Source organism: Tetrao urogallus (genome assembly GCF_951394365.1).
Source record: "Tetrao urogallus genome assembly, chromosome: 2".
Taxonomy (NCBI): Eukaryota; Metazoa; Chordata; class Aves; order Galliformes; family Phasianidae; genus Tetrao; species Tetrao urogallus.
In genome coordinates this window covers 86,688,333-86,702,417 of record NC_136814.1, presented here as the reverse complement: position 1 = coordinate 86,702,417, position 14,085 = coordinate 86,688,333, and the positions used below count along the sequence as shown (strand labels likewise).

At 36.3% G+C, this 14,085-nt stretch overlaps 1 protein-coding gene across 1 annotated transcript in view; it reads left to right on the top strand.

Moving 5' to 3' along the window:
• The window catches only part of TINAG (tubulointerstitial nephritis antigen), a gene marked incomplete at both ends in the record, with an annotated part of 44,452 nt that extends 32,180 nt beyond the window's left edge, over nucleotides 1–12,272 (top strand). Inside the window, 2 exons of the mRNA XM_079550762.1 lie at nucleotides 11,052–11,097; nucleotides 12,162–12,272. Coding sequence (XP_079406888.1) covers nucleotides 11,052–11,097; nucleotides 12,162–12,272 — 157 coding nt within the window. The remainder of the gene's footprint in view (nucleotides 1–11,051; nucleotides 11,098–12,161) is intronic.
• Nucleotides 12,273–14,085: the final 1,813 nt, after the last annotated feature.

Here is a 14,085-nt window from a genome sequence, read left to right as displayed (position 1 = left end):
TTTGGCTTTCTAAATCTCACTGAGAAAAAGAAGAGAAATGGGGTGTTTATAGAAAAAGAAAACAGTGAAGCAGATTTGGATATGGTGTAAGGATGGCAAAATCTATTTACTTTGGAGGAAGAATGTTGGCTTAAGCAGCTCTGCCTCAGTCAAATATATCTTTCTTCAAAGTCAGGTATAACCAAGTAAATATCCATCACTAATGTTTCCAACCTGTTCAGACAGATTGTCTCTCATCCTTATTCATCTTTATCAGTTCAACATTCGTGATAGGCTACAATATCTGATGTGTATTTCCATTCAAAGAATTGTATCTGCTTCTCCGTTGAGAATGAAGAATTCAGAAGGGTTTCAAAAAGCCCAAGTCTTTGCCTGCAATCAGATATACTGTCACCTTAAAGCTTGTATGGAACAAGTATAGTTTTATTTAAAGCCTTAGGTACTGATTCATGACCAGTACAGGTTTTCAGATATTTAGAAGATGCTTAGAATGGAAAAGAACTTTATTAAGAGGATACTGAGAGATGTCCCTTCTATTTTTATCTACTGGAAGATTTAAATTCAATATTGCAGGAGAATAAATGAAATTGAAACATGAACGTCCTGAAAAAGCATGAGTTGAATTCATTGTTTTTTAGCACAGTCACTCTAAAATTGACACGTGAAGCAAAAACATGTGTTTTAGTGTTGAGGAGACATTCAGGCAGTGTAACAGCACTTTAATATACATTTAAATGACTCACAGTGCAAAGTCCAGAGGCTTAAAAGAGATGCCAGCGACTACTGTTAGTGACACCTTTGTTTTTGACCTTGCAGATATATTTTTTCTCTCAATTTTCTTTATCACTTGTCGTCACTCCATCTCAGATTATCAATGACAACAAAGAAGATCTTTTTAGGCCATCAATAGCCACATTTTCTTTTCAGCTAAAGAAACCTTGGGATGAGTTCCCTCTTTCTTTCATAGGAAATAAGTTCATTTCCTTTCTTCTTCTTTCATTTCATTTCTTTCTTTTCATTTCAGACAATTGACATAATACATTATAGTTTTAAAAATAAATAATACTCAAAAATATTTTACAGCAAAGAAAAATACATTACAAGATCATCAGGAAAAGATAAACTTTATTTGGAGATTTATGCAGTTAAATCCATGAGTTTTTCTCCCATACTATTAGTTAATGTAGTATTTTTAGAATAATTTAACCACTGACATACCGATAATTTCACTTAGCTCTTGTTCTAAGAAGTCTGTGTAAAATCATAGTTTTGAGTTCCAGTAATCCTTTTCTGAAAAACTTTTTCTGGCAGAGAACGCTAGTCAGTGAATCTTTTTATTGTGCCTGCTGCATATAACTGTATCATGGCAGTTATATGACCAAGGCCAAGGAGGAGAGTTAGATGAAAAGTTTCAGACTGCATGTATTTGTGGCCCACTGTCTTTTTATCTGTAGAAGGAGGTACTGTGAGAATCTTATGAAATAAAAGCTTTTGTATTAAAATAGATTAGAGGGACTGAGTAACCTTTGTATCCTTCTGCTCTGTAGGTCTAGTCTATGGGAAGGCAGTCTTTTTTGTTAAAGAAATTTCATAGGTTACTTTTTGATCAAAATGATGACACTAAAATAGCAAAGCCTAGATTGAAGACTTAGGATTAAGGAGAAAAATTAGTCTATTTTATTAACATTGTCTGGGTTCAGCATTTGGGTAGGATATATCTTCAAAAGTTTTACCTCTGTCTTGATTGCAGAGTCTTTTTTCCTAATCTAAATACCACATTTCCCATAAATTGGATGTGATGAATTTGGACTACATGAAGTCATGTTTGATCACGAATAATTTTTTCAGGGATAGAAAGGGCCAGAGATATTTATTTACATATATAACTTCAGAAATCACAGGATTTATATTGCACTGGAGGTTATAAAAGGTTTTCTAGTTGCCCCATTTGACCTGAAGATCTTTGTGAATGCAGAAGCTATTAGAAATGAAAATATCTGGGGAAAAAAAGGAAGAAAAAAAGGAAAAAGCAACAAAACAAAATATGAGTAAAGTCTACAACCTTACAAACAGAATATGTACAGTGTTTCATAGAATCATAGAAATGTTTGAGCTAGAAGGGACCTTTAAAGGTCATCTAGTCCAACTCTTCTGCAATGACCAGGGGCATCTACAGCTACATCAGGTTGCTCAGAGCTTCATCCAGCCTGACCTTGAATGTGTCCAATGTCTGTGCTTCCACCACCTCTCTGGACAACCTGTTCCCAGGCCTTATCACTTCTATTGTAAAATACTTACTTCTTATGTCCAGTCTAAATCTACCCTCTTTGAATTTGAAACCATTTCCCCTTGTCCTACCACCACAGACCCTGATAACATGTCTTCTTATCCTTCCTTCCTATAGCCCCCTTTTAGATATTTCAAGTCCACACTCAGTTTTCTGCAGCACCTTCTCTTCTCCAGGCTAAACAGCCCCAGCTCTCTCAACCTGCTCTCGTAAGAGAGGTGTTCCATCCTTTGGATAACTTGTGTGGCCCTACTCTGGATGTGCTCCAACAGGTCCATGTCTCTCCTGTGCTGAGGACTCCACATCTGGAAACAGCACTCCAGGTGAGGCCTTACCAGTGCAGAGTAGAGTGGAAATATCAACTCCTGGCTTTCTGGCCACTCTTCTTTGGATCCAGTTCAGGGTATGGTTGGCTTACTGGGCTGCAAGAGCACACTGCTGGCTCATGTCCATCTTACCATCCACCAGTACCCTCAAGGCAGTTTTGGGAGGGCTGTGTTCCATCCTTACATCCCTCATTTTGCACTGACAGGAGGAGTTGCCACAACCCAGGCTGTTGAACCTCGTGAGGTTCTCCTGGGCCTATTGCTCAAGCCTGTCTAGGTCTCTGTGTGTGACATGCTGTCCCTCAAGTGTGACAGCTGCACCACACAGCTTGGTGTCATCTGCAAACTTGCTGGGGGTGCACTCCCACTGTTGATGTCACTGATGAAGATATTAAAGAGTATCAGTGCATTGACTCCTGGAAAACACCACTTGTCACCAATCTCCATCCAGACGTTGTGCCATTGACCATCACTCTCTGGGTACAATCTTGCAACCAGTTCCTCATCTCACCCATTAAATCCATATCTTCCCAATCTGAAGAGAAGGACTTTATGAGAGACCATGTCAAAGGCCTTATTGAAATCCAGATGGATGACACCAGTGTCTCTTCCCTTGTTTGTTAATGCAGTTACACCATCATAAAAAGTGACAAGTTTGGTCAGGCAGGACCCACTCTTGGTGAAACTATGCTGGTTATCTCATATCTCCTCCCTCTCTTTCATATGCCTTAGCATAACTTCCAGGAGGATCTGCTACATGATATTGCTTGACACTGAAGTGAGGCTAACAGGTCAGTAGTTTCCTAGGTCACCCTTTCTATCCTTCTTGAAAATGAATGTTATACTGCCATTTTTCCAGTCATCAGGGCTTTGTCTGACTGCCATGACTTTTCAAATATCATCAAGAGTGTCTTGGTGACTATGTCAGCCAATTCCCTCAGGACTCTGTGATGTGAGTTTCCTGTGTATACTGTTTTTAAAGACTTCTATCTGTGCTTCCTTTTAGTCAAAGAATTATTGAATGTTCTGATTTTCAATGCACAAGCATTCTATAATGACAGAGAGGAGACATTGTAAAGAAGAAAACAAGCAGCAACCAGAAAACAAACAAAAAAACACAACAAACCAACAAAAAAAAACAAAACAGCAGCAACAGAGATAAATCTTGACTTTATTCTAGAAAATAGTAGGCTTTGCCACTGACTTCAGTGAATCCAAACTTGAGTCTACAAACTGTGTAACTGGTGAACTGCAAGTGTGAGTTAAAGCCGGTTGAAAAAGAATGAAAGTAGTGGTTGAAAATAGCATTTTGTTGTTCGTGTATTTTTGACTGTGAGGTAGAGACTGTCTGTATGTCAGAAGAGTCTGTTCTGGATATACGTTGTTGGATGTGGGAAGTTAGAAAGATGATGCAGAATGCCAGTTCCTAGAGCATCTGTCTTCTGTAAAGAGTTTAACTCTTTGCTTAATGCAAAACATTGACCTCTACTCTAATCAACTGCATGAATTCATAGCTTGAGAGACTTGTATTATTTTCCTTTACTCTTAAGACCTTCTTTTTAGATGTGCTCATCCTTTTGTCTAAAAAGAATGCATAAATTATGTTTTCATGACAAGTTGGAATTGGTTTCCCCTGAGTAACCTGAAATATTTTTTCTCCCGAAGAAGACTGAATGCAATTTGGTTAAATTATTTCTTTTTATTCAAGGTTACTTTTCATTGAAGATGGTGAAGGTTTTGTTTGGAAAAACTAAATAGCCTATTTCTTACAGAATAGTTTTGTCACATAGAACTTCATTACTGTGTAATTTTGTGTAACATTCAGACCTTCTCCTTTATGACTCCTTGAAATCCCTTCTTGTTCTCAGTAAAAATGGAAATTTTGTAAAGGGCTGTATTGAAAGCTTTTCAAAAAAATATTGAAGGATTGGACATCAGTGATCTAAAGCTTTGTTAAAAATAAGCCTAATAGATTCCTTGTCTCTGTGGGTAATGAGGTCCAACATCTGTTCACATTTAACATGTTGTTAATTTAGAGTAAATGTCAGCTAAAATAATCACATGAACAAGAGAGGAAAAAAAGTGCTATTAGATTATTTTGATCATCTTCCAGAAAATGTAATATTTCTCTCTAAATCTGTTAAGTTACTTTTAAAAGTCTCTGTCATCTCCCCTAGGGAACTATTCCTCTGGTATATACATTACTTTATATATGTATATATATATTATGTAGGATATATTTTTTTTTCTTGGTGTTTTATTTCCTTGACTTTCTCCCACAGTTCTATCTAAACACTAATATCTGATACTGAATTTTCTCTTTCTGCAGGGAGTTTGAGTTCTACACACATCTAGGTTGTTAGTCTCTGTGCATTTTTATTTTTTCTTTTTCCCATTCCTCACACAAAAATCATTTACTTCTTTTTCTTATTCCTAGCAGTGACTTCTCAGATTTAATGTAGGACTCCAGTCACACACTGTATAGCTCTTCACTGAAAACATGCATGACCTTGCCTATATTTAATCCCAGCTTCTTACATCTCCTTTCTAATGTTAACGTAACTAAAGCAGATTGCATGTTTAATTTATTGCTCACTGTGACATCATTTTCCCTTCAACATCCAAGGTCTAGGCTTCCGAGGAGGTACTGGGAAGTACCTGATCATTCAGGAGGGTCAGGATTTCATTAACAATGAGCATAGAGTTTGCAAAAGCCTACTTTAGGAAAAATGACTTTTGAAAGAACCATTGGATTTCAGGAATAAGCTGCCAGAAAAAAGCAACCTGTATATAGACTCTACTAGAGAAATTATATCAGCAAACCACTCTAACAAGTCTCATAATTTCTATAAATAAATGACTAGCATTCGTTAGTTCCCACTGATTTGGACTTCTAGTCAAAATATGGATACCTCTCAGACTCATGAATAGATTCCTATTTGTGTTCTTTCTTTAAAAATTACTTTCAGAAAGAAGATAATAGCAACATGATTTATTCTTGTACTGAATTTTTTCACGTACAGTGCCCAGCACAAAGGGGTTCACTTCCATGCTTAAAACTCCAAGGCACAGCTCTCACACAATAAAAGTTAGATAGTGTCATTTTCCTTTCCAGCGTGTTGTTGGTCTCTCAACCAGCTCATACTCTAAGCAATGAGGGAACATAAAATGCAGCCTAAATTGTTTTAACAACTTTTTTAGCACAATATTCCTGGCTTAATTTTCTTCAACCAAACTGTACTATCTATGATTCTTGCTGTGTTGTGAGAAACTGATATATGTTACAATTGCTGTGTTGTTTACTAAGATAATTTTACCTCCCTTTAAATGGTTTTTTTTTTTTTCAATTTATACCTGCTAATTTTAAGATTTACAGGATCCATGTCCTTCCATCTGTAGTGTCTTAATTCTTCTCTTCATTTAATCTGAAATTTTGTACTACAACTGTGATAGCTGATAGTCAGCTTCTCCAAACAGTGGATGAATATCTTTATTTAAAAAATAAATCTGTTTTGATGATTTGAGGAATTCCAAGGTAAAATCTGATTTCTGCAGGCAGCGTTTTTTTCTCATAACTACTGTTTGGTTTTTGAGTGTTGTTTTTTTTTTTTTTAATTTATTCTTTTAAAAGATATTTAAGACATACAAGGATGAAAAATTATTGTAAATTGTATTTATATTATGACAGCTCATTATTAGATTGTTGATATCCATTCAACACTTTATTCATTACATATTTCCTAATATTTTCCTTTTCCTTTGCTTTGCTCACACTTCACTATGCACATATGTCCAGATTCAGCTTGAGATTCGAGTACCTGAAGTTATGTTTCTGATGGTAGACATGACGTGCTAGATTTCTAAACTGTCAGCTTAGAGATGGTGCTATAGTCAACATAGGCAACGGAGCCTGGAGGGTAACTCAACTCCACCTGCTTGTGAATATGTTAGTACCCTCAGGGGTATTTGGTGCTAGCAGCTGTGGAAAGAAGTTGCTGCCTGATTACATTTCTGAAAGAACACAGATCTCTTGTTGGTCCTATGTCACATCTGCCATCAAAATGTTTCAGGCATCCAAGGGCATCTCAAGTGGCCCTAGACACCTGCATTTAGGCAGATGAACAAACCTTTGTAATTAGTGTATGTTTAAAAATACATAGGAAATAAAGAAGTCACATCTCAGTGACGAACCAGATACAGTAAAAGACACAGACTTCAGTCTAATTATGACAACACATAGAATGTAAACTCTATTGAAAAATGATTGATTTCTGAATTTTTGAAATAACATACCATCCAATTTCTATTCATTCCAGTGGATGGCTATGAGTTTTACAAGTTTCACATTTCCTCTGACTTTTTTTCAGATTTCTGAATATTTTGTGTTTCTTTTTAACAAATGTGTCTGTTATTTTTTGTTCATACTTCAAGAAGCAGTACTTACAGCAGCAGGTAAAAGAGCAGCTAAAATTAAGCTGAATTTATTATTCATTTATATCATGAATCTTTCACCCTCAGACACTTGACTTTGCAGCAGAAAGGATACTTAGGGATTCTTTTTCTATGAGGAAGCTAAACTTAAATTAAACTTAAAGTGGAAGTTGTGCTTGCTTGCCATAAGGTGTGATAGGTAGAACCAAGGGATACAATACGGAATGAATTTATTTCATTAGTAAGACTGAAATTATGAAAACTACCAAAGCGTGAATATAGGCAGGAAAACAGAAAAGGAGAAATTTAAAAGATTAAATGAAATATTTCTGCTGGGAAGACTCATTTAGAAAGTTGAGAAATCTATGTTAGAAAATATTTCCTCCTTTTCTAAAGGTACTACAGCAGAAATAGATTTCACTTAGGTGTTTCTGGAAGTAATTGCTTCGTCTTTAAAGGCTATACAAATATGAATGGGCCAGAAAGTCTCCAGAAATGCTCTTAGCTGGAGCTGACATGCATTCCCAGAGGCAAGATGTCAAATCAAACTGGCACGGGACCCAAAATGCTGCAACACTGAACAGTATATATGTAGTGTATTTCACAAAACAACAGCTGTTTACATTACAGCTCAATGCTTTTCAGATGGAGAGAAGCACATTAGCCTGGGAGAAATGAGAACTGGTGAATCTGAGCAAGCCTATACAATGAGCCTGAACCAACCATGCCAAGATTTAGGAAAGGCTTTGTCAAAAAGGCCTGGAACTCCATGCTGCGTTTGCTGCCACTAAAGATGAGCATCTGTGGACCTGTCAGTCTGTTCTGCCTTTCCTGCTATGTCCTTCTCCTGTTTCGTGCATTAACTTCAAGACTGGTTTTGAGCAGTAAACAATGAACCAACATTATCATCTGTTCTTTAACCACAGCTGTTAAAAAACTGACAAAATCACCTGCCTCATCACAGTCTATTAGCCTATTGTGCTATACAGCTGTTACACAAGAGCTATATACCAAATACAAAATAAATTAATGGAATGGCGGATTAGCAAGTCCAACATAGGTCCAATTGCTAAGATTATTAAGTAGTTTAGGCTAGAAAGGATGTCTGAAGGTCATTCACTTCAATCCCTCAGCTCAAAGAACCAGTTTCAGAGTTCATTCAAGCTCCTGGGGCTTCTAAGTCCCAAAATTTTGGAGTATATCTGAAGACAGATATTCCACAACTTCTCATTCTACTAGTGACTCATGCTGTAAAATACTTTCTTTTGTTTATGTCCAATTGCAACTACTCTTGCTGAAAACCATGACTGTCAACTTCTGTCTATTGGCTGTGCATACCTCAGGAGAGTCTGTCTGTCTTCTCTGTGCTGCCATTTTATAAAACTGGAGAAAACAAAAAGATCTCCTCCAAGCAACCTCTCCTGAGCCAGCTTTTTCAGCCTCTCCTTGTACATCTTGTGCTCCAGATCCAAACAGCTCAGGGTGTTGCTACTGATTTTGCTCCAGTCTGTTCATGTCTTTCCTGTCTGTGAAAGTCAAAACTAGACAGACTGCTCCAATAAGGGAGAACAGTCCCTTTTCTTGACTATTATATATTTTATTTTTATTTAGAGTATTTAAATGAATCAACGTGGGAATGAATTACTGAATAAACAGCTCTTCTTTCTAAACTGTAAGATAGCATATATCAAGTATTGCTTTTTGTATACAATTAGATAGAATAAAATCCAGGAAATTAAACTCATTGCTACATTATTGTCAAAGATGAAAAAAAAGGACCTGTTTCTATTTTATTGTCTAAGTTTTCTTCTAGAACATTTCGGAGAATCAGTATATTTCTATCAAAACATAAAAACAAATTTGGGATTTTTTAGAAAATAACATGTTAGAGAGCAATGTAGTGGCAGAAATTTAAGATGAGAGATCTCAAGAGCTGGTCATCATGCCACTCTGATAAATGAGAGTGATAATGTACTGAATTAGGAATACAAGAACATAAAATACAAGGAAATTTTCATCTATCCATAAGACTGATGCAAATAGTGGACTTTCAAACTGCAACTGATGTAATTTTTTAGTAAAATGGCCACAAGTAAATCTCAATCTGATATGAATAAATGAATATAAATGAATAAATGTATGATCATGACTAATTGTATCAAAAGCACATTAGGCGAATAAATAGCAAAGATTGTTAATAATCCCTAAACTTTCTCCTGGTAGTACAAAGAAAAAACAGTAATGAAACCTTTTTTTAAACACAACAATTACAATAAGTGGTCATTATCACCAACATTGTTTCTATGACTTCATGCACTGAGTGAGTAGTAGCTATGGCTGGGATCACAACTGCAATCCAGACTTCAACTCTATGCTAGCCACAAAGCTTTTACTTCCAAAGTGAGCATTTTAATCTAATTCTTCTGTACTTTTTTCTAGTAGCATTGAGCCCATGATTGGCAGTGTCTGGAAAACAAACAGTAATATGACTTGCCACAGTGGAATTTTACCTCTAACCTGCGGTCATACAACCAGTGAAATTTGAAGGAAATTGAAACAGCAAATATCAACAGGCAGAGCATGTGTCTGGATGAGGAGGCAGTTACACGCTGCAGGATATCTTTCCTGCAAAATCTCTGTCAAGGAGAAGGACATTGAGGTCCTGGGCTTAAATGAGGCTGGAAAGATCCCTGGTTTCTCACTTCAGACACAGTCATGGTACTACAGTGAAAAACCGTGAGCTTATCCTGCTCAGTGTCTCTTCATATCAACTGTTACTCTGAAAGATTTGGAAGCTGGGGTTTTAAATTTGTCTTTTTTGCTTTTTTGTTTCCCCCTTTGAGTAGAAGTACAGCTGTTCCACACAGATCATTGCTGTTAACCCAGGGGAATTGATGCTGCTGTGGATGTTTTTTGCAAAGATGACTTGAAACTCCGGATTTCCCCATCCACATCATAGGATTTCTTGTTGTATTTTTGCTCATTGCCTTTCGAAATGATTGGAGCACCATAAATGCACCAAATTATTTGACTTTGGTCATATACTAGCAAGGATTCTGCTGCGATAATTTTGTACATTTTATGACTAATTTATACTGTGAAAAAAAAAACTGTAATAGATGTTCATGTCTTTGGTTTTCTTTTTATTTGTCCCCTTTAGCAGGCACCAGCATCATGGCCTATGAACAGCAACTAAACAAGTATTCACCTTAAAATTAAAGAAAAGCCAGCAGGGTTCCTTAGGCAGTCAGTAGATGTGCAAACATACGCATGCACCTAAGGCATGCAATGTAGCATTCACTGATCGAACTACACCCAGACGATGGCCTTGGACCTTCTGCTACCAAATGTCCATGCAAAATGAAGTTTATCGTCTCAGAGCACTGAGCAATTCAGCTCCAACTACAAAACATCTGTCACTCAGAGGAGGGGACAGGCTTTGTGTGGTTTCATGGATATTGCCACAACATTTAGCGTGTCCTGAAAGATGTTAGAGAAATATCAGGTTTACATGTCATTTCCCTCACTGTGCAGAAAACCAAATTAGTTTGTCAGCAATTCAATCTGAGCTGAGAGCAGCCGGTCCCAGTTTACCAGCTATATTTGTAAAGGTGTTAGATGAGATCTTTAACAAAAAATTTTCAGTGGTTCTTAAGCTGAATTGAAATGTGTTCACATTAATTTAAATACTCCTACACAGTTGGGTTAGTTCAGCTGGCAAACTCTCCAGAGGAGAGATTCTGTCAGTGAAAACATTAGATCATTGCAATGAGACACTATAGGCACACTTGTGCTCAGAAGTTTTTCTAGTCCCTGCTGGCAATTTGACTTGTGGCTAGGAGGACAAATACCTTCATTTTCATTGGTGGAGGCGTCACTTGGTCAAGCTGTTTCATCCCTGGTACTAGGATAACTATCATTAGCTTTTCTATTCTGGTTGCTTGTTTAAAGCTGCAAAATATGATCAAATGCATTAGAAGCCTCACTTGTACCATCTCTTGTAACAGGTGGGGATCATTACCTGGCAAAAACGGACAAAAACAGAAGTTCTGGGTAAGTGAGTCCTTAGTACTCTGTTACAAAGAAGGAGATGACATTTCTAAAATACAAATTATTTTAAAAAAAATCCTTCTTTTCTTTCATTCTCTCTTTTAGTATCTGCTTTTGTTGTTGTTTTCCATTCACCTTTAAGTCTCCTGCACAATTCTACCCCCTTTCTGCCAAGGTTTTATCCTGTTGACCCTTGAACTACAGCGTGATCTTCCTCAATTTCAAATCCTACTTCATCTGATCTCCTTACACTTATATCTGTGTTTTCTCCTACAACTCTTATTCAGTTTTTTTCCATAAACATGTCCTTCTTTTTGAGGTCTGAGAATGAAACTCAACAATATGTGTCAATATAATTTGGGAAAATATTCTGAAAAGACAAGCTATTAATTTAAATAGCATTGTAAAATGTCTTCCAGCTGTCAGTAAAAAATTAAACTTAGCCTTTCATCAATTTAAAGTCAGTCAGATTTTATCGTTTTGGTTGAGATTAACAGCTCATACCATTACTCTGATGCTTAGCAGAAGGTAATTTGGAATTCATATACCTGATGGCAGGGCTTGTGGTTGTTGGTTCTACTGACATCTCAGGCACAAACCCTTCTGAATTCATTAAAAACTAAATGTCAATAACAATCTGAATGAAACCTGATTTATTAAAAGCCAATTTTTCATATCTTGTGTCTCTTCAACATATGTTAACGTATTAATGTTAAGAAACTAATATGAATAGGTTAACATTAATTTGAATTTTGACTAATACTGTTTACCAATATTGCTTAAATTACCACTTCCTCCAGGTGATATTTAGATTACCTAATAGTTTCTTCCTCAATAAATCAGACAGTCTAATAGCAATAGTAGTCCATTATAATTAACTCTGGCTTTGGAACTAAAATTTTGATCAAAATAAAAAGGAATAAACAAGTAGACATAAGGAAAAAATGCATTTTTATTCTCATCGAATCTGAGAAACTTTTTCATTAGACAAAAATATCACCTTTAAACTTCACATTTTGCATTTTAAAATACCATAAATTTTTTTTTTCCTCTTTGTTTTTCTTTAGATTGCAGCAAATTCATGGGGAAAGTATTGGGGAGAAAATGGCTACTTTAGGATTCTACGTGGACAAAATGAATGTGATATTGAGAAGCTGATTTTAACTACTTTGGGATAGCCACTGCCTTTTACCTGGAGTATTATACTGTATGGTGCTTTGTGTATCTATTCTTCCACTGTTGTACATCGATTCTTCCTAGACAAATAAAAAATTAATCATCTCTTATGTTATATTTCTTTCTGCTGTGGTTCGTTAGGCCTTCCTGACTGAACGCACTGCAGCTATCCTAAGAGTGGTACAGTCTCACCCGGTACAAACACTCCTCTGTACAAATAGCAAATTGTCTCCAAGACTACTGACGACCTTGGTGTCTCACAGAGTGGGAAGTTCTGTCTCCTATTATTTACATCTCATCACTGTTTTGTTATATTAATGGTGACTGATTCAGCAGTGCCTGAAAAAAATGGAGTTATATTGGTAGTGTTAATCTCTTTATGATACATACTGTGGTCACAAATCCCCTTAAAAATGTGATGTGCTCTTCACAGGGAATTGCTCATGGTCGTAGTAGATAAAAAAAGTACAAATTAATGTAACTAGAATTCTAATCCTGTTACAGAACAACTGTTTCCAATTCTAGCTTACGTAAATTGTATCTGTGTATCATTTTCTCTTCCAGGAAACTAATTTTTTACTGTAGGTTTCATGAAGTTTATGTATTTTACATAATATAAAAACTGCTTCTAATGAAACAACATATTCCCATTCCCATAACCGCAATTAAAAATGTGCAATTTAAATAGTTTAAGTGAATGAAAAACTGAAAAAAAGAGATAATTTTTCCCTATTAAGATCTAGACAAGCTTAATTCCTCAGCTGCTTGTGTTCCACTTATTGTTTTACCCAGAAGCAGACCAATGCCAGTTCTCTCATTCTCTCAGTTCTCTTATTCCTGAAGGATATTTTTTCTGCCCTGGAGGAAAGGTCAGAAAAGACATTCTGGTGTTTGTTCCCACTGCCATCTCTGTAGCCCAGACATGGCTCCTGGAGCCGGCCAGCAAGATGTGTATCAGCAAGTAATTAGTAATTAAAGGCCTTTCCAGATCTAACACTCCCTTACTACTGCCACACATCCCCTCTCATCAGCATTGCTACAGACCTCGATGGGCTTGAGAGCCCTTCGGCCTGTATTTTTTAAAGTTTAGATATTGCCACTATTGGCATATGAAGAAATGAAATAATCTCTGTCTCTCTTAGTCTCTTTTAAATTATTCGAAAGGGCACTTGTCAACCTGAATCATCAGTCATAAAATTACCTACAAAAGAAACAACGGTGGCAAGTTATATAGATGGGGAGAAAATCCTGCCGTTAAATTACAGTAAACAAATATTCAGTGCGACTTTCTGTCTTTAATAGACTATTTCTCAGTCTTTCATTTCTAGAAAATGAAGAACTAGACTTCCATTATCATCAGCATAGGTGCGTAATAGCTTGTCCTTCAAGAGCAGTTAATGTTGGTAATATACAATAGATGTCCTTGCCACTAAATTAATGTTTCTTGAACTAAACTAGGGACTTGACTTGTAGTGGTTCACTACTGAAAGAGCTATTTTAAAAATGTTGTATCATATTGCTGCAGAACAATCTCTTCTGTGGCCTCTAGTGTCATACAATAAACTGAATTTAGACACAAAAACTTTCATCATTTGAAATCTATAGCGAACTATAACACAAGAAGTTTTAGAAGAGCTAAGCACTGTGAAAGAAGAATTAACTTGATGTCTTTACTCCACCCAGCTTGGCTTGGAAATCACTCCCATTTCTCTTTTATTTCCTTGCTGATTGTATCCAAAATCAAAATGGGTTCTGACAAGAGATAAATGCAGTTACACTGAAGCAGAGCAGCAGGATTTAAAAAAATGTGTGTTT